General features: G+C 46.3%; 1 protein-coding gene and 1 pseudogene across 1 annotated transcript; one reads left to right on the forward strand and one right to left on the reverse strand.

Annotated features, from left to right (window-relative positions):
• The window catches only part of LOC136451211 (uncharacterized), a 42,385-nt pseudogene extending 39,445 nt beyond the window's left edge, over nt 1-2,940 (forward strand).
• Nucleotides 2,941-3,827: 887 nt separating this feature from the next.
• Nucleotides 3,828-6,783, reverse strand: LOC136453747 (probable pectinesterase/pectinesterase inhibitor 51). The gene is made up of 2 exons (XM_066454304.1): nt 5,779-6,783; nt 3,828-4,689 (listed from the first exon to the last, which is right to left on the reverse strand). Exons 1-2 carry the CDS (start codon nt 6,722-6,724, stop codon nt 4,001-4,003), a joined length of 1,635 nt encoding a protein of 544 aa, XP_066310401.1. The 5' UTR covers nt 6,725-6,783; the 3' UTR covers nt 3,828-4,000.
• Nucleotides 6,784-25,746: the final 18,963 nt, after the last annotated feature.

A 25,746-nucleotide genomic window follows, 5' to 3' on the forward strand; every position in this document is an offset into this window, starting at 1 on the left:
CTCCTGTCGGGTTCATAAACCCGGGGTCCCTCATGGACCTATTTTTCAGCAAAAGCTCGGCCCAGCAGACGACGTTGCGAACGACGCGCAACTCCTGGGCCGGTCCAAAAACCTAACGACAGGCCAGAAAGGCGATCCAATCTACGACCAATAGGCCTGGCCAAGGAGGACCGGCGCTCGCTTCTGACTCCGGCCCGCCTCTCCGATCGAAAGGCCTGGCCAAGAAGACTTCGGCCCGCCTCTCCGACCGGAAGGCCTGGCCGAAGAGGAATGGCGCTCGCTTCTGACTCCGGCCCGCCTCTCCGACCGGAAGGCCTGGACGAAGAGGAACGGCGCTCGCTTTCGACTCTGGCCCGCCTCTCCGACCGGAAGGCCTAGCAAAGGAAAGGACGACGCTCGCTTCCGACTTCGACCCGCTTCTCCGACCAGGAATAATCGAACCTCTGCTTATAGCTCTTCTCCGACCGGGAGGTCGGAGCCGACTGGGAAACAACTGACCGGGGACGCCCGCTCGGTGAGGACCTAGGAAACGAACAGAGCAAGTAAGGCGGGGCGCTCCAGTCAACCGCAATACCAAGGACCCTGTCAGGTCATGTCAGAAGGGTACTTTATAACCTTCCAAACATGTCCTGACACCAACAGTGTTGTGGGCGCCAACATTTGACCTATAGTATGGTAGGCGCCGACATTTACCATATCAGAAGAACACGGTGAAACTAACCGCATGCATCCAGTCATCAACAGTATTGTGGGCGCCGACCAACCGTCTTGTACCTGACGGCGTGGGCAACAAGACTAGGTAGCACACACACTCTTTCTCCCACTCTCTCTCTCTCTTGTAAAGCCGCCCCTTCATCTATAAAGGGGGTGTGCTCTCTTCAAAAGGAGGACGATTCGAACAACCAACGATTCAGACAGTTGATACTGATTCTCTCTGCTTGGCTCTAGAACTCTAAAGCCAGACAGAGCACACGTTCGAATACTTAGCGTACGTCGGAGCACCCATCACTCTTGGCCCTTCGGTCCGGAGTTCGACCGGACCTCTGATATCCCCTATCTTACTCCTTCTCGTTTGTAACCCCACAACAAACTTTGAGCACTTGGGCTCTGGAATAAAGTCTCCGACCGACTCAGACTGGACGTAGGGCACGTTGCCTGAACCAGTATAAACCCTGTGTCATTGAGTGCTAGGCCACATCCGATCACAACGTACGGCAAAACTATAAATATTCACTTTTCGCACCGACACGAAGAATGACTATATTTAATGAATAGAAGGGTGTATCATAATGGGCATAGCTCTAATGACTGATGCGTGCCCTATTCTGCCTCTAGGTATTGTATAATTGCCGTAGATATGCATTTTAGTCCTAACAGTGCAGTAGTTGATATTGTTTTATAAGTGTTGCAAATCAAATGTTAGTTTAACAAACACATTTTTGTGATCAATGTTGAATCATGATGGGATATCTGCGCTGCAGATAGCGTTGCTTGGTTGAGAGTGTGATAGTAGGATAGGTGATATAGATTGACCCAGATAACTGATGGGTTACGAAGAGACTTCTTTTTGGCTTTTTCCATTTGTTCACAAGACTATTTTATATGGGTCAGTCTTCTTGAAATCAAATAAACAACTTCTAAACTCAGAGAGCAACTCAACTTTTCAGCTAAATACAAAAACCTATCATTGGCTATTTGATTCATTGTTATCTCTAATTTCCATGAAAAACTGAACTGGTGTCATCTAGCTGCTTGTTTAAAAGCATCTGATGTTTTAGTTTGATAGTTGATTGTGTGAGACCCATAACTATTAGAAACGAGATAGAAAGTGTTTTAGATGTTAATTCAGTTTCCTTGTAGGCATATTTGACATAGTTAACATAAGTTTCCTGGGGTTAAAGGGTGTTCGTTAGATTCTGAAGGATAGCCTTTTGTATCCTTTTTGAATCAAGCAAGAACCAAGAATAATGAATTACTCTTGCCATAACCCAGAAGTTCCCTTGCATACATTGTCTATCTCCTTATACCTTTAATCCCTTTAAAGCGATGCTATCTGGTTTTTCTTAGCCTGGTGTGAATTAACACTCACAACAGAGAATGAACTAATTATCATGTCTTTCACTGTCAAATGTCCTGAAACAAAATTGGTTTACATGGCCCTATGCAGTATGCACCCAACTCTCTCACCAGTCACCACTAAGTATCATCAATTTCTACATATTATGTCATTTACACCTATTTCTCGGAAATTTGGTGAAAGACAAATATGTGTTAATGCTTCACATGACTAAGCTCCAATCATGTTTTCCTAATAGTTCAGCTGTCTAGCTTAAGAATGAGATCATCTCAACTACTCAATTGATCAATTCTTTCATTTAATATTTTGTACATGTTACATGCAAAATGTTTAGTTTTTTTGTTCATGAAAAACACGGGTTGGCATTAGATACATCTTTGCAGCACATTGCTCGATTTTCATGCCCAAGTTGATTGTTCCTCTTCACCTCTTGTCATCGTGAAGCACAAGGTCACTTCTGATTTATGATGCTTGTTTTTTTTCTTAATTATAATCCATGATGACATCTTGAATACGCCCTCTTGTCATTATTTCTCGAAGTTTCAGACAGCAGTGTACAGCTAAATGCGAGCTAACATGGCTGTCTGAAACGTCAGTCATTATTGACCCGAGGCAGTAATATTCTCCATATTTCCAGTCAATTCAGAGAGTTGGCAATAGTTTAACTGTCCACTGTGATAGCTTCTATTTCTAGAATTTTTGTGTAGCTTCTAAGTTTCTAGACTTTTTGTGTAGTTCACGAGGCACTTGGCTTGAAAGGCTTGGAGTTTCAAAGCTTGTACCATTTTACAGTGGGCGCTCCTGTGCTTGACAAGAGGATAATGAGTCTCCCAGCTTACCCTGGTCCCGGAATTGACGCATGATTTTTTGCCTTGGGAGTATTTTCTGTCGACAGGGAAAAAAAACAAGAGAACAGGGGAAACTGACTATTTTGTTTTATGTATGGCATGCCTGAAATGTATGCATAGCCCCGGTACTACCCACTCTTATTTTTGTAATGGTTAGCCCCGGTACTAATACACTCAAACAAGCAAAACACACCACACGCTTGGCTTACGATGATGCTTATACTGATTTGTTGTGAGAGAAAAACATTATTCGTTCGCTGAAAAGTAGTGCTGAAGTATCTACGACAAGGTGAAGACAACAGGGAACGAATCATCCAACTTTGTCCCGTTCTAGAGACAGCCGTAATGCAGTTATTTGTTGTTTTAGATAGCTAATTAATGCTAAAATTAAGTTTTGAATTGAACTGTTCTTTATTATATTTTGCTGAAATAAGCGGTCTAATTCTCTTGGGCGCAAGAGATGATGATGCCGAATTTATTCTTTGAAGAAAAAGAACATTCGACAACAGCAGCATTCTCCCCATTACCTCCGCACAAACATTTCGGCTCTCCTGCTCTGTCATCGACTCCCTGAGTCATGCATGAATGCATGCGTCGGTAAGTGGGTGGGCGCCGATCCACAACCATGTACCCAGACTCTCCTGCCTCACCTTGTATGGTTGGTTCGTTGGGCGGCGGCGCACATGCAGTGAAAAGACGCAGCTGCAAAGGCAGGCAGTGTTGCAGTGATGGACCGCCACTAGCGGCGAGGCGATAATGTTGTTTGCCAGGACCTGCTAATTGCGGAAACCGCACTCCGAGCCTATCTGCATGTCGTCTTCGTGCCCTGCCAGAGTGCCGCACCACCACTTCACTCTACCATTTCGTGAGGGCTGAGGCCACAGCCACTTGACATGTCCATGTCCATGGCGATCGTTATCGCGGCAGGTTTATTCCTGTTCTTTGACTTGCTCTCTCCACATTAGGAGTAACTGCAATGTTCAAGCTCAACGTCAGGGGGGGCACCGTGTCAATTGTTCGACACGATTGTTCACAGTACATTCTCTACTGTTATTACGCAGCATAAGTACTAGTACTACACTTTGGGTATCCACTCGTGCCCCTGCATGAAGTTGGCGACGCTGTACGTGTCGACGTGGTCCTTGGGCACCTGGCTGCTCCACGCCACCCTCCGGCTGGCCGCGCCGCCTCCGCCGGGGCCAGCGCTGTCGTACTCGCCGTAGTAGAGGGTCTTGAGCGCGAAGTCCCCGCTCCAGGGCATCCACCCCTGCGGCTGCACGATCTCCGCGAGCGTGCACCGGAGGTACACCGTCCGGGAGTACTCCTTCCAGGGGCGGCCCAGGTACACGTGGTGCACGCGGGGGTTCTCGCGGTACAGCGCCAGGTACTCGTCGCTGCCGTTGACGGCGCAGCGGCTGAGCACGATCCCCGTGGGCTGCGCCGGGTCGGTGCGGCCCTGCGCCGTGACGGCGTCGTTCTCCCCCTTCTCCGGCCGCAGCTGCCGGGGCAGGACCACGAGCGCCGTGTCGTGGAGCACCGCGGCGGAGTTGCCGAAGACGAAGTCCACGGTGCCCGCGACGCGGCACCGGGTGTAGAACTGCCGCATGGCGTGCGCGTACAGCGTGTCCTGGTGACCCAGCAGCTCCACGGCGTCCAGCACCGTGCGGTCCCCCGTGGACCGGAACGCCACCGCCTGGTGCGCGTCGGGGCCCGCCGTGTTGGCGATCGTCAGGTCGCGCGCCATGAACCCGTCCGCGAGCACACCTGCAGCACATACTGCGTGTTAGCACGCGACTACATGAGTGATGGAGTGCACGACAAAGTTGAGACGGCGGTGGATCAGGCTCGCCCGCAGTTTCTTCTGGGTGGACTGAATGGCTACGAGAATCGGCGGCCGGCGGCCCTGTAGGCGAACCACGACACGCGGCACACGGCTTTCCGTTTGTGGGGCCGACCAGAGCACGGGAAAGTTGGGCGTTTCCGTAGCCTAGCGCTAGGAGCAGGCTCGTGACGCTACGCCGCATTGTCTCTTCCCGGCACGGACCACATGCATTGCTGGCCAGCGGGCCGAAGCTGATTTATTACGAGAGAAAAATATTATTTATTGATTAAAAAAATATGACTTATAAGTCAAGCGAACAGAGCGTTTGAGCTCGCTACTGTTGGAGGATTTGTTTGTAGGACTAATTGACTATCATGAATCCATTTGGATTTGTTGGTAGAGATTTACTGCCAGCAGTTATCAAATCATTTACTCACATAGTAACAAATATATTAGGCAGATTAATTGCTTGACACAAACACAGCTAGAGGCGCTGCTTCTGTCCCAGCTGCTTAGTCAAAAAAACCACTTGCAGTGTGCGCCGTGGCCTAAATAAAGGCTACCACTAAAGCAACTTCACCACTAGACCTTTCTGGAAGCAACTTTTATGTTTATCTAGGCCACATTTGAAAAACGAAGGACCACAAAGTATTTGGACAACTTCAATCTGGTGAGCTGAAACTTACGTACAATTATCAACTTATGTGAATGCTAGCCAGCTAATCCTTCACAAAAACGATCGTACGTTCACTTGGTCATGTGCCATATGCCGGACGGCGACGTACAAAGCAAATCAAACGTAGGGCTGCGTCACAACATCTAATCCATGGAAATCGTTTTCGGTGCGGACAAACGGCTACCTTAATGCTCGGGTCACGAGATCGCATTGATTCCATGCAAGCACACGCGTACGCGTACGACGCCGAAGAGTACGCTCGTTCATCGGTGTAGTGTGGACGTACGTTTCGCAGCAAGCAGGAACTTGAAAAACGAAGAAGGAAAGGGGCGGAAATACGCGTATTTATACGCACCTACGGTGGCGGTGTTGAAGGTGGACACGCCGGACGTGTCGGCGTTGAGATCGCCGGTGATCACCGTCTTCCCCATGCCGTCGCCGACGAGGACCACGTTCGTCTTCTCCCACGGCACGCTCACCGTCTCCCTGTACACCCCTTCCTTCACGTGCACCACGAACGCGCCGTCGCCGTAGTCCGGCGCGGCCGCCACCGCCTCCCGCACCGTCCTGTGGTCGCACCCAGCGCTGCACACCGTCGCGTTCGCCGGCAGGCCCTTGGGCACGCCGAGCGCGTCCACGTCGGCACCCGAGGTCGCGGCGGCGGCGGCGGGCGGCCAGTACCCGTCGCGCTCCGTCTGCGGCGGGCTCCAGAGGGACGTCTCGTCGCCGTAGCGCTGCCACGCGGCGAGCATGGAGATGTAGTTGCTGTTCACGGTGATGGTGGCGTCGAGGTAGGCCATGGCGTCGGAGATGGTTTGGGAGAAGTTGACGTACTTGTACGCGGACCAGCAGTCGTAGAGGTGGAGCAGCGCGGTGGAGGCGGAGAGCAGTGACGGCGACGGGGACGGCGAGAGGCGGTGCGAGGAGAGCGCGAGGAACGTGAGGCAGTTGGTGGCGGCGTTGGTGAGGTTCACGTTGGAGGAGGACGCCAGCACGGACTTGGCCGTGGTGACGGCCGGCGGGAGGCGCGCGCGGAGCGCGGAGAGCGTCGCGGCGAGGAGGTCGGCGGTGGAGGCATCGGAGGCGGCGGCGGAGAGCGTGGAGACGCAGGCCGGCTGGAAGCGGGTGGCGTTGCAGGCCAGGAGGACCGCTAGTGGCGCCGAATCAGAAGACGCTGGGGACGGGGACGGGGACGCGGACGGGGTGCGGTGGCGGTGGTGGCGGGAGGAGAGGGAGACGGGGAGATAGACGAGGAGGAGGACGAGGACGAGGAGGGGAAGGAGTCGAATTGCAGGAGGCATTGGTGATGGTTGGACGGCCTTGTGTGGGCGAGCCACTGTGATGAGCGGAGTCGCTACTGGACTGCGCGGCGCCCGGGGTGGTACAGCTTATTTTAAAGCGTGAGATAAGCTACGATAAAGTAAAAGTGATTATTAAAATAAACTGATGTGATCTAGCTTATGTTTTTTTTTAGTATAAATAGAAGTTGTGAAAATAAACGTTGTCAGAATAAATTGTTGAAAAATATAATACTTGACTGTTGATTTTAGTTTATTCTGACTATAAACAGCTTGTAAGCTGTTCCAAACGTACCTGTATTGCGGATGGATGGAGATGGGCTGATGGCTCGTTTGGAGAAGGGAAGGGTTGAATGGTGATTTTGACTGGTGCAGATGTAACGGAACGGAAAGTAGGGAGGAAAAGCATTCATGTCTCTCGGATGTGGATCGTTCCTGATGATTTCCATTTTTTTTTCTTGATTTGGCTAGATAACATAAGGCATGTCTGGGGACTATGATCAATACTTCATGGCCTTCTAACAATCTGTTTGGATCAGCTGCTAAAAATTAACTAAAGAATCTATCTAAATCCTCAGATAATATGTTTTGTTATGTCGTACCTACGCTCTAGCTAACAATTAGATATTAACTGGTTTCTTCTAGCTAACACAGCTAATAATTAGCTGGATCGATCTAATAAACAGGGCCTCAATCTCCATCCTACAAATTACTATGAGCTTTGGCCACTACTCCATCATTTCTAAATTATAATTTAATTTAACTTTGGTGTGAATTAATTTTCTACCTTTACTAAGTTTATATAAAAATACCAACATCTATATTATTAAAGTAATTTCATTATATTTCTAAAGACATGTGTTGATTGCTTATTCATTTGAAATTGCATATGTTAATGTGTTTAAAAAATAGATTGGTCAAAAATAGAAAAAATAACTTAAAACTAAAGTGAGCTATAATTTGGAACTAATTAGGGAATAATAATTATCTACGCCTACATAGTGCTATAGATAGAATCTATAATTTAAATCGTAGCTTCAATAATAATTTTCGAGACAAGGCATTTTTGGAGTGAAGATTTTCATTATAGACTATCTTCTAAATCCTTTTTAATGATTTAGTGTGCACCTACCTTTTGAGCGTGATTATCATGAGCATTTGCATAAGAAAACTCTAATTTGCAAAAGCTACATGTTATGTACCCCTGAAAAACTTGTATTTTGTGTAATAATTGACGGTTCGGCAACTGCTCTGTCAAGATTTTTTTTTTAATTTTAACCCTTTTTAATATAATTTTAAATCTAACACTGACGATTTTTTTTAAACTAACACTTTTGGCCGCGCCTATTGCCCTGGCGCGGCCAAATGCCTATGCCGTGCCATGCATGGTGGCGCGGCATAGGGCTGACGTGGCATGGGGCGGCCGGGGGGCCGTTGACGTGGCCGGTCCTGCCGCGCCACCCATCATGGCGCGGCAGTGCTGCGCCGTGTTGCGTGGCGTGGTTGGACCAAACATACCGCACGAGCAGCCACACCACCTGGCCACTGTGCCCGCCGCCGGCCCGGGCTACTTGGATGGTAAAATCGAAACGCGTCGCGCCAGTATATTGTTGAGTTTTTTCACGGCCGAATAGAGAATTTGATAAGCCAATGATTAGTTTTTCGTCTTTCATAATACGGTTATGCACCATTTTAACTAATCAATTACGAAAAATTGCCACCGGTGTCCAGATACGCCGGGACTGCAGGGTACTTAATCTCACCGACAGTGCTGCCGTGACTCAACGAAACGAATAAGAAGCAAGTTGACAAGCTGCCATGTAACATATTCATTGTTTTGACATAAATTTGACATAAAATAACCAAATAACCCCGCAAGTTTTAGATGTCAATATTCGTTTGACCTAAACAAACTAAGACCCAGGAGTGTAAGGATCCCTCAGACGCCTCTGTCTCTTCGAATTTATTGACAACACATTGGGAGTGTAGCCAACGTTGGTATGGTTACGTCGACGGTGCGTACGGCTCGTACCCTGTAGGTATATGATATGCACGATTACTTATAATTCTTTATGATCGTTAGTTCATGGAGCCTATGTACTGAAAAACAAACTATCTTTGTTAGTACCTGTGAGGCTCCTTGGGTGCCAAACGGGACACCACCTAGCGGAGACATGTCGATCTCGTCCTGCGGCCATTCGTCCCACTGGTCGTGCTGTCCGCGGAAGCCCGGGGGTTCATCGTCGTCCTCCTCGTCCTCGGTTACAGGGTCCTTCCCAGCGCTAAGATGTGGTGGTGTACGCACCGCGGAAGTGGCACCCTACGTCATCGCCTGAGAAGAGCTGGCTGGTGTCCTCAAAGAGGCTGAAGACGTGCCACCCGACCGCGCGGGGAGTGGTGGTTCCTCATAAGGGGTGTCCATGCAGCTCAACTTCTGAGCTAGCTTCCTGTAGCTCTTCTTCACCTTCTGCATAAATAGACGTTAAAGTTAGTTCATTAGCCAAACGCATATACAATAAAGAAATATTTTTGAAACGGACAAGTTTATGTTTACCTCCACAAAAGCCACGAGAACGCCTGACCCCTGCCCTCTAGACTCGTGAAGCCGGAACACTACTTCATTGGACAGCCTTGACAATTGTGTCACCTGTGTACAGAAATGCGGTTGGACAGTTTTAGTACACATACTTAATACCAAAAGGATAATAAATTATACCATTCAAGTATCTTATCACGTATCTTTGAAGCGGGGCTCTCTGTAGCTGTGTGTCCTCCCTAGTGGTGACGTCGTACACATCTTTGATGACATCTTCCTCTGAGTCCTCGTCAATCGCCACGTTAGTGTACGAGGGCTTGATATGTGTCCTCGTAGACTTATGAAGCCACCGCAGGTACTCGTCGAAGGTGTGCTGGTTGTGTGGAGAACCCTCAAGGATCGCATGTGGTACCCTGGTCTGCCACAAATGGATGTACGAGCTATGTGTCACGCACCAATCATTGGTCTTGTACCTCTTCCTACGGTCAAACCTACAACAAAACGATGTTAGTTGTACCAAACACACCTCTGAATTGTACCATTGTTATTAATCGATAACGCACCCGTGCAATTCTTGATTGGTGGAGTAAAGCGGTGGTGGGCACCATGTCATTCTTCCAAACTGTCTGCAGACCCGGATGGGCAAGTGAATCTCGACCACATGGAAGAAAATAAGAGGGACGTCGCAGCGATACTCATGTGACTCGTCCCTAGTGATAGGACTCAGATAGTCCTGGAGCTCCGGAGAATCCCAAGGACACCAAAACACCTGAAATTTCGTAATTGTGTTAAGTTGTGATATAGTGTACATCGAAGAAGACACTGCTATGATAGTATAGAGAGCGTAACCTAGTGTTGTGTCAGGACGTCGAGATCGTCCGTATACTCCCTGTACTTGCGCCACGCATTCCCTCTAACTAACTGTGCTTTCGTCTAGATATACAAAGATGTAGGGAGTGTATCATGCCCGTTCCATTACTGCATTGAATACGATAACGAATTAGCAACAAATAATCTCATCATATCTAACTGCCTGGAAGAATATAATGAACCAAAGTACTTACCGGTAAACCATTATTAAGGGACCTCCCAACAGGCAATCGTTCCCAACACCAAACCTAGAGTAGGTAGGAGCAACCACCAAGGTTCGCATGTCCTAAGGTGCGACGGCAGGCAATGCGTAGCTGTCGATACGTCCATGCCAGGACTGCGCTGCCTCAGCTATACCCCGCTATGTTCTCCCATGGCTGGCGAAGTATGTCAAGGAAGATCCAGCTGATGGTGTTGCCCAAGGCATCTGGGAAGAGGAAAGCACCAAGAAAGTGCCAGAGCCACACTCGAGCGAACCTATCGATCTATGCCTCCTCAGCTTGTGGGTCCAAATACTCAAAGCGCTCTGTGATCCAGGACGATGAAACACCGGAACTTTTCCTATAATTGATCAAAGAAAATGAGACCCAATGCCAGCTGTAAAGCAATGCAAGTATTAAATAGACTTGAATTTCTCACTTATTTTTCTTAGAGGCCTCGTCGTCCGGTGGAAGAAAACCAGTAAACTGAGCCACCAGCTCCCTCTAGTGATCGTTGTCAACTATCCCTATCACTGAAAGTCCCCCCAACCGAAGGCCTAAAATAGCCTTCACGTCCTACAACGTCAAGGTCATCTCGCCACAAGGTAGGTGGAACGTGTGGGTCTCAGGCCTCCACCTGTTATAAGAATAGAACGACTGTTAGTAGTCTCAAATTTGTTAGAAGAAAGTTTACGTATAAAGAATGCACTCGCACCTGTCTATAGCTGTAGGAAGTAGTACTAGGTCAAGGGGCGGAAGACCGTGGTTGACAACACGGACAAGCTCAAGGAAGCCGGCACGCCGTATGTACGACACATAACGCTCGTCCCACTAATGCGCCCTGGTGTGCGTGCGGGGCCTCAAAGGAGGCAAGGCCACCTCTGCGTCGTTGTCGCTCAAGATGTGTGCTCGGTGCTGGTCATCGTACTCCACCTCAAGAATGGGGTACAACGGGTGCTACGTGGGAAGGGTCATCCTATTACAAATTGATAACAAAACGTTAGAGTATTCAAATTAACAAAATTGAAATTAACATTATGTAGCATTGCAAATTTTGAACTACTTGTAATGCAATATGAAAGCACATGTATACATCGGCACAAGGCTAGGATAAACAAGCGAGCAAAAGAGGTAAAGCCTGATGGTCATATGCTATGGACGTGGATAGGGGCTAGAGATCATAAAATAAACACCAACCAAGAAGCAAGGGAGCGAGTTACGCTCAGCGTTACGGCCACAGTAGGATTTGTAACAGAACCGACCAATTATACGAGATTAAGTAAGAAAATCTTCCATCGAAGTAGATAATTTAGCAAACTTATAACCCGGTAGTCCGTGAAACCACGAAGGATTTCAAACCAATCGACATACAAACCAAGATCGTACAAGTTTAGCAATTACCGTCACATATTACATAAAGTTCGCAATGACAGTGGGATACATCAGAGTTTAGAACATAAAGTTATTACAAACCAAGTTAAATCTGAAATAGCGGAAGCAAATAGTTTTAAAGCCACACACACCCTTTTGGTTCAGATATAGTGCCAGTAGGTAGTCATCTCCAACAAAAGCATCAGATGAGAGATACGGAGTGACCATTGCCCTTGGTCCTAGTTGTCACCCATCGCCGGGTACAGGCAGTTAATGCAATAGCCGTAGTACATTTGACCATCTGCAACAACAATGGGAACAACGCCCTGAGTACGAGAAAGTACTCCACTAGACTTACCCGTCTTAAACCAAAATAAAGCGACACCAAGGATTATGCAAGGCTTTCTTTAGTGGGCTAGCTGACTTGTTTGCGAAAATCATAAGCTATCATGAGGAAACCATTTTAAGTACTTTGCATCATCTTCATTATGACCTATCCATCTAGGTAAGCACCTGTACTATAGCAATCACTTGATTAACCAATGACATCCAGTTACCAACTTAGATTTAGCATATCTCATACCATCCAAATAACCATTAGTGTTCCATAATAATTACTACGATGCCGTAGCTCAAGTCAAGTGCTCACTGTCCAGGAGCAATGGCGATTCGAATCGATTCCTAACCAGCTGGTGATTTATTCCTCACACAAACCACACTCACCGATCAAGTGAGCTACAGATCACCAATGACACTTTCCAAGTAGCCACGGGATAACAGTCTGGGACCGCACTACCAACAAACCGCTGAAAGCTCTAGTTTGGTTTTGGTTAATTGATGAAACCCTAAGTGCTAACCTAGTTTATCAAGATGATTATGAGATAGATAGCACTACTCTAAGTGATGAAGCAATGGTGAAATCATGACAATGGTGATGGCATGGTGATGGTCAAATGCTTAAACTTGGAAAAGAAGAAAGAGAAAAACAAAAGGCTCAAGGCAAAGGTATAAAATATAGGAGCCATTTTGTTTTAGTGATCAAGACACTTGGTGGGTGTGATCACATTTAGGATAGATAGCCGTACTATTAAGAGGAGTGAAACTCGTATCAGAATGCGGTTATCAAAGTGCCACTAGATGCTCTAACTCATTGCATATGCATTTAGGATCTAGTGGAGTGCTAACACCCTTGAAAATGTTTGTGAAAATATGCTAACACTTGTGCACAAGGTGATACACTGGGTGGTGTTGGCACATCTACAAAGGAGGTGGTGTTTGCAGGGTTGCTGTAACAGAACCGACCAATTTATAAGAGCATAAGTACGAAAGTAATCACTGGAGTGATCAAACCATCATACTTGAACCCATATAAACCCGGTAGTCAACTGAAACCACGAAGGATTTCAAACCAACTTGCATACAACCAAGATCACAGTAATTCAACATAACAAGCCACATGTTACATCCATTTCACAAGTAGTTCATAAGTACCTCATACATCAGAGGTACACATAGTTATTACAAAACGAGTTCACAAATAGCGGAAAGCAAGGTAGTTTGACACCATCACACACACTTAGTTCAAATACAAGCCAGTTCCATAGTCATATCCAGCAAAAGCAGTAAGATAAGATAACATAGATGATCATGCCCATGATCTAGTCTTCATCCCCCGTAGGGTGGAGACAATACTTACAGTAGCCGTTATAGAGCACGTCATCTGCAACAAGGGGGAATAAACCCTGAGTACGAGAAGGTACTCAGCTAGACTTACCCGTCGTAAACTAGAAATAAATGACACCAAGGAGTATGCAAGGCTTTATCGGTGGATCTTGCTTGACGACCATTTTGCATAAAAGCTTTAGTGATAAGCCGAGCATAATTTGATTTATGAGTAAGCAGCAAGTTAACAATATTAACCTATCAACTAGATTAGCACCTGTACTAGAGCAAGCAATTGATTAACTCCAAACATTAGTAACCATATCCGGTATAATGTTGTATCATCATCATCATCGATTTAACCATCAAGTTCAATTAAGTGCATCTACGTTGCCGCTGCATCAGTCAAGTTCTCACTATCCGGGAGAGACGGCGATTCGAATCGATTCCTATCCAGCTGGAGGGGTATTCCTAACACAAACCCTAGGCATACCGCATGAAGGCAGCCTTAGGTCACCTTTGGTACATCTCAGGAATCGCGGCTCCGAGCAGCGCCGCACCCTCAGGGAGTCCACTCTGCTAGGTGGTCAATCTCACCTCGAACTTACGCCAATAGCTCCCCACACATCCTTACTACCGCTAGGGTGCGCACTTTCACTTCTCGGTCTTCCGGCCTGAGTTGAGCTACTCGGCTTCGCTGGTCGGAACTAAGTTATCCGGCCAACTAAGTGATAGGCATGCGTTCAACATGACATGAGGACGTACAGCGAATCGGTCCTTAACCGACACAGACGGGGATAGATCCACACCAAGACCTCCTTGCCTTGTTGCTTCTCTATCAACATCCCGCCCTGATCACAATTCATTATTAACACATGGTTATTCTCCACGATAGCAAATTATAGCCAACCGTGACCAGACATTCTCCTAACATGCAGGTGACAGGAAATCACCTGACTCTTACCGGTCTAAGCATGGCTAAGCTTTGATTCGCTCCTGGACCTAAATAGGATTAGGGTACGTATACTGGCCAAGGAATAGATATATATGCAACAAGTGTTCGCATCCAATTCCTATCACTTAATGCATCAATAAATAAAGATACTCAAAGTAACCATTTTTTAAAACATAGGAGACTTAGAATGCTCTGGGCTTGCCTTTCAGAAAAGATGAGGGTTGGTGATCGGGGCACTCAAGAACTTCTTCGTTGACTCCTTCTTCGGGGGCCTACACCTCCTGCTCCAGAGCTTGCTGCGGCTCCTCCGGAAGTACTGGCTCGAATTCCAGAAGCGTAACTCCCTCCGGAACACCTATTGCATGCATATGCATAGTATAAGAATCAGTGCATGCACAAGAGATGGAAGATGATGATGAAATGTATAGCCATGTATGAATGGACGCATGAAAGACATAATGATGCAAGATTAACATTCGATTTTTACCGAGTAGGTGCATATCTCTTTTAGAAAACAAGAACGGCACACTCACCAAGTTCTAATAACCTAAGATAAAGTTGTTCATCTTCGGTAAGAGGTCTAGCACCTGCAACTAACAATTTATCTTAATTAGCCTAGCATCTAAATCATCACATCAACTCATATAAAGCAAACAAGTCAGTCACTGCACTCAACAGTTTTCAGGCTGCAAACAGCAGCTACAAGTTTGACCCATAACTGGAGTTCTACAGATCCAAATACCATGATTTAAGACTTTCTGGAAAGCTTATAAAATTGTCTACAACTTTGTTATTGACCACTTTCCCAGAAAACCAATTTATCATGGGGAACTTTATAAAGTTCCTAGAATTGTCCAGAAAGACACAACGCAAGAAATAATTATTAACTTACGTTGTAAACATACAAACGGACAAGACCGACTTTACTAACTCATCATACATGTTGAAAGAACACCAGAAAACATAGTGTCCATTCCTAAATAAATTATTCTCATGCCTTTAATAATTTATTTAGAGACTTAGGTTAAATAATAAACACATATCCAAAGTGTACATAAAATTCCACAAAAATTACAGTAGCTTATATATGTCTCCAATAGGCTACTACATAAATTTCACATCAATTGAACAAGTATCTCATCCTACACAAAAATGACAAGGCATAAAGGCTTAAAATGGCATAAATAGGAAACCTTAGTGAAAAGTGTCAAGCAACAGATTTCATATTTTTCCTAGTATACTTAAGGTACTAGGATGCTACCCACCAAATTTCAGGGTCATAGGATTCCTAGATAATTTATAAAAATTCACACAAGTATCAACCAATGGTAAAAGAAAAATCTATAACTCAAAAACCATACATGCAATGACTCTCAAATTTTTACCAGAGCTTCTACTAAGCAAGAATAGCTTACCCACAAAATTTCATAATTTTTGGATCACAGAAACTCAAGATATAATTTAAACAAGTTTGCATGCATTTAAAAACACCTTTCAAGTTCCTATTTAATTCATCAAAAATTTCTACAACATGTGCTCATGTCCTATTTTTCTTAAATACTACACTTCATTGTGATTCTACCAAAATTTGCCTCACTCCATTTGGATCTACCACTTTGGAGATACAAAAATCACAAAATAGCATAACAAAACTGCATTTAAAATCAATTCAAAAATTCTATGAGCTATTGACAGGCGGGTCCCTGCGGGGTCAATGGACCCACCGGCCAGTCGCTAGCCGAAGCAGGGGAGGTCGTTGACCGGCCACCGCTCGACGACGGTGAGGAGTCCAGGCGAAGGGGGTGGCACCAACGTGCTCAGCACGTTGTCCCGCACCGACGGGAGTAGAAAACGGACCCCCTAGCTACAGAGGAGGAGGTCGCCGGCGGCAATGGTGGTTGCGGCAGGCGCTGCGCGAGGTACGCTGGCCAACTCAGGCCATGGTGGTCCGACCTAAGCCTGGCGTGAGCATCTAGGAGTTCAGCAGGGAAACTGAGGGAAGGGAGAGAAAGGAGGGAGAGAGCTCCGGTGGTGGTTGGCCACGGCGGGCTCACCTCCGACTCCGGACGGCAATGGAGGAGCGCTGCGGAGAAGAAGAAGAACGGCGGCTACCTCGACTCTCTGGCTCAGTGGTGAGGTGGATGAGCTCTAGAGGAAGAAGATGGAGTCATGGGCTAGCTAGAAGTGGAGTTTTCACGGCGGCGAAAGAGCTGGGCGACGGCGCAGCTTGCTCGGCAACGGCGGAGGCGCTGCGCTCGGTTCTAGCGAACGGGCGAGGCGAGACGCGGCGCGGGCGAAGCAAATAGGCTAGCCAGCAGGCGCGTGGCATCATCGTGTCCACGATGGCCTGAACCTGTGGGGCCAACACCGGCGTACGGCCTCCACTTGGCGCGCTCGGCCAGACGGCGGTCGGCCACGACTTGAACAGCCGAAGCACTGTAGCTGCGATTCAGTCGCTTCACCAACGTCTGACAGCGCGATTTGCAGCTGATTGATTTCCAAATCCTTTGGTCATTAGTGCAAACCTCCTAAACAAAAGTTGAAGTACTATGTACCAGCTACCAAACTCCTTTAGAGATCAAAGTCTAATTCGCAATGGATAGAGCGTAAAATCAAGCCAAAGTCGAGCCTGCAAAACTGGAAATGCATTAAACACTTAGAAAAATTCTAAGTGTAGAATCAGCCCTGGTTTCTATCTTGTGGGCCCAATTGAACATGTTCTACACATTTTCATGAGTTGGCTCCTAAACAAAGTTTGTTCCTTATAAAATTTGCTACAACTTTGCTTTAGGTTGCTCAGACATGCGAACACTCTAAGCTACACTTTTTAAACAGTCAAACTCAGGAGCTCTAGGGGTCCATAATGGTCAAACCATGACTTGGAAACCTAATTAGGCAAAATGATCCACATAAACATTGTTCCTAATGACATTCTAAGTATCACTAAGTTGTTTAAGAGAATTATTAGCCACACCACACATTAGTCACACAAGAATCAAGCACTGCACGTACTGAAACAATGAAAAACCAAAGAAATGTTGCATTTGTTTCCTAGTCATGTTTCACATGTTTCATGATCCTGTTGCATAGTACAACTAGCTATGTTTCACTAAGTGAGTTACACATGTTGCACTTGGGTGTTGCACCCTACTCATTTCATGAAAACAATACACATGAAATATACAATATGTTGCAATGTTTTGAAAACATGTTTCATGTGATATAAGCTCATGAATGGATGAATGATGCTCATGTCCATGAAATGCAAGTGCAATTATGCAAGCCTAACACCTAGGGTGTTATAGTTGAGATGGGTTTGGATGCCATCGGGAAAATGGAATGCCTATTTTCTATTGCGTCGGATGCAAATTCTTGTGGTTGGCACATTGGAGCAAGGATGAAGAAGTTAGAAGTGAAAACGAGTTGATCACGAAGACGCTGGCGTCGGTCAACTAACCGGACGCTGGGTCTGAAAGCACCGGACCCTGGCTGCGTGCGTCCGGTCAGGTGTGGTAGAGAGGTCGCCAGTTTTGGTGTTACACCAGACGCTGGACCTGAGATGCACCGGACACTGGTTTCTGCGTCCGGTCAAACTGACATGGCAACACAGTGACTAGGGTTTAGCACCGGACGCTGGTCTATGTCCAGTCAAGGTGGACTGGACACGTCCGATCGAAGAAAACCGGATTTGGACCCTTACTGTAAACGACCGGACGCTGGTGGTTCAGGGTCCGGTCAGTTTTGCTGGAGCGTCCGGTCAGTTAATAGCCGTTGTGATCTGGCGGCTCAAGTTTAACTCAGAATGACATGTGGCTTACATCTGTGGACCGGACGCTGTGTCCAGGGTTCGGTCAGTATGACAGGAGCGTTCGGTCAGAGCGCGATTTGCCTAGTGAAGGGGTATAACGGCTCTATTTGATGGGGGCTCTATTTATAGCCCCATGGCTGGCTCAAGGGAGAACTCTTGCACATTTTCATTGACATAGCAACCTTGTGAGCTTAGCCAAAGTCCTCCCACTCATCTCCATCATTGATTCATCATCTTTGTGAGATTGGGAGAGAATCCAAGTGCATTGCTTGAGTGATTGCATCTAGAGGCACTTGGTATTCGTGTTGCGCTGCGGATTTTGCTTGTTACTCTTGGTGGTTGCCACCACCTAGACGGCTCAGTGCAGCGGTGGAGGATCGGCATGAGTTGGTGATTATTCGTGGCCATCTCTGGTGATTGTGAGGGGAGTTGTACCTTCCCCAGCGAAGCGCCAAAAGGTAACTCTAGTAAATTGCTCGTGTCGTTGAGTTACCTCACTTGTGGGTTGGTTCTTGCGGTGTCCTATCATGTGGATGAGGTTTGTGAAACACCTCTTAGCCGCCGAACCACCAAGTGTTGGTCGACACAACGGGGACTAGCGTGTTGGCAAGCACGTGAACCTCGGGAGAAAAATCGGTTGTCTCTTGTCATTTGCATTCTCCCGGTGATTGGCTTAATCTTCATCGTGTGATTGGTTCATCCCCTATACGGTGGTATAATCACCCTACTCACCTATTTACATTCTTGCAAACTAGTTGATACAAGCTCTTTAGTGTAATTAGAATTGAGAGCTTGCTTTATTATTGTCATTCATTTAGTTGAGCTCTTTAGAGTAGCAAGATTGAGAGCTCTTAGTGAGTAGTTACATAGCAAGTTTGGGTGCCTAAGTAATCATTGCAACTAGAATTATTGGATAGGTGGCTTGCAACCCTTATAGAGCTAGAGCAAGTTTGCATTACGCTATTTTTCATACTAATCAAATTGGTCTAGTTGGTTTGTAGATTTTTAAATAGGCTATTCACCCCCCCTCTAGCCATATTAGGACCTTACAAGCCCAACTGCCAGGACGCACCTTGGTCTCACTCTTCGTGTCCCCGTCATACCCCCTTTAGCACTAGTCTGCTAATCCGAGTTTATCCCAGCTTGAATAGTGTCACTAGATTCACGGTCGAAAGGTACTTTATTCGGCCAGCTAAATATGAGGCATGCGTTCAACATGACAAGAGGGACGAGCAACGATCAGTCCTTAATCGACACAGACGGAAAACTAACAGCACCCCAGAACCCTGTCTGGTTGCCTCCAACTTTTTCCATCCGGTCTCCAATTATCCATCACACATGGTTAATTCCAGGATATCATTCTTTCCATAGCTAAATTCTTTCAGTAACCACCTATAAATGTAGGTGACCGGATATCACCGATCGCTACCGGTCTAAGCAAGGCTAAGCAGTTATTCGATCCTAACCTAACAGGGTAAAAGGTAATAAGGTAGGCAAGGATAGTAATAAATGTATCAACGGTTTCAATCAACTCCTACAACTTAATGCAACAATATATAAACTCATATATATAGAAAGAATTGCTTTTATAAAGTAGAAGACTTAGAATGCTCCGGGGCTTGCCTCGTTCGAACGAACTAGGTTGATGATCCACACACTCGGGCAAGTCCTCTCCTGGCTCCTCTTCCTCTGGCACCTCCTGTGCCTGAACTTTTTGTGGATCTGTCCTGGTCTGCTCTTCCTGAACTACTACTAGCAACTCCTCATGTGATCCTGTATGATATAGATGTATGAGTGATAATGCATAGGTGCATCGAAGAGATGACATGTAATGATCATGATGCATGAAATGTAGATGAACATGTTTAACTTTATTGGACATAGTAGAAGTAAAGCTCTTCTACAAGGTAGCCAACATCATCCAAGAACATGTACTACTATACTACTACTACAACCACTGTACTAACATGCCAAGTCACCACAACAATCTAAGATGCTTCAAAGATACACCAAAGCAAACATTATTAACTAATCATGCATTAAAGAAGATTAGTTTATTTCATTTTAAACTAGGGCTACAACAGCAACATATATTTGTGGTGCTCATAAAAATCTGAGAAAATTACAGTAGCATAGTACTACTCTAAGTAGACTACCATAAAATTTTCATGGTATTTGGATAAGTAAAATAGCCTACACAAAAATGACAAGCTATGGTTGATAATTAAGCATGAAATTACTTTGTACTATAAAAAGTGTCAAACAATAGATTTGGTATTTTTCCCATGTTCTACACAGTAAACAATCACTACACAAAAATTATCATACACATGTTTTATACAATTTTTGCCCTCTATATAAAATAACAAAAATCATCAATTAATGGCACTTGAACTACACATCAATATTTCTCTATAGAACATGCATGACATATATTTTTCCTACAAAGTACATCTCAAGCATAGATCAACCAACTTGGAATCATATTTTTCTGATGTACATTCTATTTATTAGACATTTTCTAAGAAATCAGCATTTATTCAATTTAAATAAAGCTACACAGAAAAGTATCACAAATTTGAAATGAAATATTTTTAACAGATAGATCTAGTCACAAGAAACCTGGAAAAACTTATCTCAACAAATTTGGAGCTATTTTGAGCAAGTTATAAATTTCCAAAGCATTTAAACAGAAATATGAAAATCATTTCTTTAATTCTTTCTAAAATTTCCGGTTCAAAACTGCTAGATCCACCCAGATCTCTACCCAGGCTTGCACCCCAGCGGCTGACAGTGGGCCCCCTGGCCCCACCGGTCAGTCACTAAGGCAGGGGAGGCGCTCGGCCGCGGTGGTTCTCGATGTCGGTGAACTTGCCGACGGTGAGGTCACCACCGGAGGCTTCCTCGTGACAAGGCAGACCTAACGGTACCCCTACCCAGCTAGTGGAGCTCAGGAGCAAGCTCACCGGCGTCCATGGCGGTGCGGTGGCGCGGCCCAACGTCGGCCGACCAGCTCTGGCCGAGAGGTGGCGCGGGGAGTGGCTTATGGTCTGTTTGGTTCCCTACATCTGCCTGAACCAGGCTGGCGAGATGCAGGGTGCCCTCGTTTGGTTGCCTGCTCCTGGCGTCGGGCCAGGCTCTGGGTGTGCAAAAAGCACCCCGCGGCTAGGCTCTGGGGAAACACCCGAATCAGCCGTTTCTGCTGGGCCAGGCTCGCTCGGTGCAGCTATTTACTCGACTAATGATGTATTAGTGTATGATTAGTAAATATCAAGTGATGTTAATTTGTTTTAAAGATGTTTAAGACATAATTAGATAAAATAAGAACTTTAAGAGTGTATTTGTACAAAATAAAAATCATAATCATAACCTTATAATATTTTTATCCCATGCAGTATATCTTCGTACAAGCAACCAAACAGCATCTCTTCTCAGCCAGGCTAAGTAGATACACTCAACCAAACATGACAGCGTTGCATGCGCTCAGCCTATCCCATGTGAGCCTGGCTCTCAGATACGAGCTAGGCTCTACTGCTACGCGAACCAAACAGGCGCTTAGGAGCTACACAGCGTTCGTGAGGTGCTCGTGCGCGAGAAAAGAGGGAGCGAGGAGGAGCGGAGAGGGGCTGTTCGTGCGGAGCCAAGCTCCGACGAGGAGGAGCTCACTCCGGCGAGGGATTCTCGGTCGGTGAAGGCTTACCACAGTGAACCGATGCGAGCACGGGGTGCGCGAGGTGGAGGCGGAGCTCAGGGCGAGACGGAGCTAGCCCGGGCGAACTAGAGCGGCTGGAACGGCCAACTCTGGCGAGGAAGCTGGTGCGGGTGGTGGCGGACGCATGCGCTGCTGCTACTGCTTGAGCGAGAGAGGTAGGGGGGTGGAGTGTGGTGCCAGGGTGCGGTTGGCCGAGCCTTGATGGCAGCGCGGGGACGGTCGGGACGTGGGCAGGCCGGTGGTGCCACGCGGCGACCTCGCCGGCGCATGGCTGCCACGCGGCGTGCGCGTCCTGGCGCGATCGGAGTGCTGGCGTGGTGAATGGGAGGCATGGCGCGGAGGCAGGCTGGGCCGAATAGGAGGCGGCGGCCCATTCATGGTGAAAAATGATTTTTTTCAATTTCTTTTCTCTCCCAAATTCATTCAAGCGAATTTTTGAACTTTTTTAAAGCAGTTTCAAAAGTTGGACCCAAAATAGAAGTTGCTCAGAAAAATGTACTCTACAACTTTGATTTAATGACCAAAGTCAAATTCTTGCTAGATTTTGAATTATAAAATTAAAGTCAATTAAATTTCAAAACCCTATTTTGGAAGATTATTTTTAAAAGAAAAATTTGGCAAAAATTTAAATATAAACTTTGCTCCAAATTGTATCCTAAATATTTATAAGCTATCTTAGTGATCAAACCAAGAAATCATATCACTCAAACATGAGCAGGGCATTTCAAATAGTTTAAACATGATGAATTTCAATTTAATTTTAGCACCACATGAAATGACACTTCCTTTCTTTAGAATGGAATGCATAGATGCTGCTTATGCATAATGAAATGATGATTATTCTCATGAGATGGAATGTTAATGCATGCTTAACACCGAGGTGTTACAACCCTCCCCACTTATAAGAATCTCGTCCTGAGATTTTGAGTTACGAACCATTTGTTATAAAAATCCTTATAAGCATTTTGCAGATATTCTCCTGTTTCCCACGTCGCACCACCATCATCGTGATGACTCCATTGTATCTTATATTTTCTCACCACTTTATTCCAAGTGACTCGGTCCTTAGTGTCCAAAACTCGAACCGGTTGCTCACGGTATTCCAAGTCTGTAACACCCAAAATTCTACTATAAATTAGCAATTAAATTCTTACCCTTTTTATACATTTTTTAGGTATTTCTAACTAAGGCTAAATAATAAATATTGTATAAATAAAATAAACTATAAGTTTAGAAACTTGTTTGTTGCATTCATGCCGAATCATATGGTTTTTGATTGAGTGTAGGGCTAGATGATTTGAAATTGAATTCAAAACTTATTTGAATTTGGCTTAAAAATGGAATTGGAGAAAATAGAATTGGAAAAAGATTTGATTTTGGAAAGAATTCACCTACTTCCATTCTGGCCCAACTCCAGAACTGGCCTGGCCTTCTTCCTCCCCCTTCCCAGCTTGATTTGCCCAGCGTCGGCTCATTGCTGGCAGCCCAGCCGAACTTCCCCCTCCCTTCTCTTTTTCCCCCGCTTCAGCCTGTCCCGCGCGCGGCCCTTCTTTTTTTCCTGCACCGGCCTGCTCTGTGGCACAGCCCATCAGCCATGGCCTGCCTCGGCTACGCCCGCATGCGCTCGGCAGCACGCTGCTGCGGCCTGCTCGGCCCACGCATGCACGCGCTGTCTCTCTCCCTCACTGCGCTCCTAGCCCCATGTCGTCAGACGCCGCATGCGCCTACACGCCCTTTCTCCCTCGCTGCAAGCCGGGACCCACCCATCAGCGCCGCGTCCCGTTCCCTTCCTTTCTTCCCCGACACCCCTTTCCTTTTCTCGCCGCCGTTGATGGCGCTGCTTCCACGGCAAGCCGCCGCCGCCATCTTGCATGCAAGGAAAGCGACCAAATCCGCCTGCCCCCGCTCCCCTTCCTTCCACGCCACAGCCCGCCCGCCTATAAAAGCCGAGCCCTCCCCTCTGCCCTTCTCCATCCCCTGCTCACAGCCGTGAGCCACCGTCGCCGGCTAACTCCTCCTCCCGAGCGATATTCTCATCTCCGACGACTCCCAGAGCTTCGCCATTGTCCCCCGCGACCGTAGGTGTCTTCCTTTCTCGGTTTTTGTCACGGTTTGCTCGGATTTCACCTCACCCGCACCTCCCTCTCTCTCCAGTCATCACCGCCGCCGTCGACCACCCCTACTGAGCCTCCCCAGACGCCGCAACCATATCCGGACGCTTCACGGTGAGATCCTCCACCTACCCGTGCTCTCCTTTCATTGAATAATGCTCTGTAACGCCGTAGCAGTGAGTTGCCGACCCACCGGCCATGGTGCCGCCGTCGTGTCTGTCTTCCATGGCGACCCGCTGCCCCCATCACGCCAGCACCATCGGATGTAGCATGGATGACCTAGATTAGACGTACCTGTTCGTTACGTAACCGGTCCACCGTGGACCTGTGGACACGGTCCACAGCGACGCGTCAGCGCGTCCACCGCCTCATGGTGCACCGAGCCAATCATGCCCTACCACGTGTTGCACAGTCAGCAGCCACGGGTCAACTCACAGTTAGCCGCGTGCAGTTTTTAGAAAAGCCCTCCTGTTTTATTAGAATCAACCCGCAGTCCGGTGTAATTCAAAATAATTATTTTTTAGCCCTGATTTTATTCGTTTGGGACCCTATGTTTTCCAGAAATAGTATACCCAGTCCAAATTTCATTTAAATTTAGATTTTTAATTGTTTTAATTCAAAAATAGGTTTAGATTATTTATAGAATTGCCATTACATCTTATTTCATGCATAACTTTCACATTTTAAGTCCGATTTGAGTGATTCTTTTGCTCACGTGTTCGTAGCAATGCATAGAATAGATCTGTAAGCTTTTCAACATATGTTTTCACTATTTGGTGTACTATTCTAATGGAGGTCTATCTTGTATGCATGTAATGATTGGAATGATGCTTGATTGATGATTGGATCACGATTAGAGGGTGAGCCATTTGAGGTGACTGAGGACCCCCAGCAGGATCAGCAGTACTCCCAGGACGACTTTGAGGAAGGCAAGTGTACCAAAGGCCCCTTATTACCTATGAACTACTACCACTTACATTCATGCATGTGTTTAATTTGAATTGCCTTTAAGGACTTTACCTAGATAATTCCCTGTACCACATATCCTTGATACCTGGGTTTATTGGGTAGGCATTTTGGATAGATGCTGCAGCGCTTAACATGAAGTAATTGTTAAACATGATTAAAGGCTATATGCAATGTGATTAAATGGAACTTTTTAGCAACAGATAGGGGGTTGGAGTACGGGGTTGAGTACTCTAGTGCCTCTCCATAAGGACTTAATCCTAAAGCGGCAACCTAGGAGGGACCGTACAACCTCGAGTGTCACATGGCTCTGACTTTAACCTATTATCTAGATTGTACTAGCTCGTTTGTAGCTCCAGTAAGGGGTAAGAGGGTATCTTTCCTTTTTCTATTAGGGTGTGCACCGTGCTGCGATGCCCACGCGTGCCATTCCTTTGTAGCTACGACCTGTTAGTGCAACTAGCTAAGGGTTTCATAGTGAAACTCTGCCACACTTCCTAGGAAGAGGTGTAGTGGGTCTCGCGAACCTCGACATTGGGAATCATGGCTCGGCGGGTAAAGATGTACAATTTCTGCAGAAATAATTAACCTGTTATAACAGTCGTGCTCACGGATACGAGCGGTCTAGATCCTTCGAGATTAGTGGTTACTGTGGATGATGGATGGTTGGGAATTGAGATAAAACTTGATGATACTTTAATACCACTTGGGAATTGGGACTGTTCATTAAAGTAGTAATTCAGGATACTAAAATTTGATCAACTAAAATTACGAACCGCAGTCAAACAGTTTCAAACCTTTTTGAGCCTCATAGATCCCTTTGTTATACTTGCT

Source organism: Miscanthus floridulus, chromosome 5 (genome assembly GCF_019320115.1).
Source record: "Miscanthus floridulus cultivar M001 chromosome 5, ASM1932011v1, whole genome shotgun sequence".
Taxonomy (NCBI): domain Eukaryota; kingdom Viridiplantae; phylum Streptophyta; class Magnoliopsida; order Poales; family Poaceae; genus Miscanthus; species Miscanthus floridulus.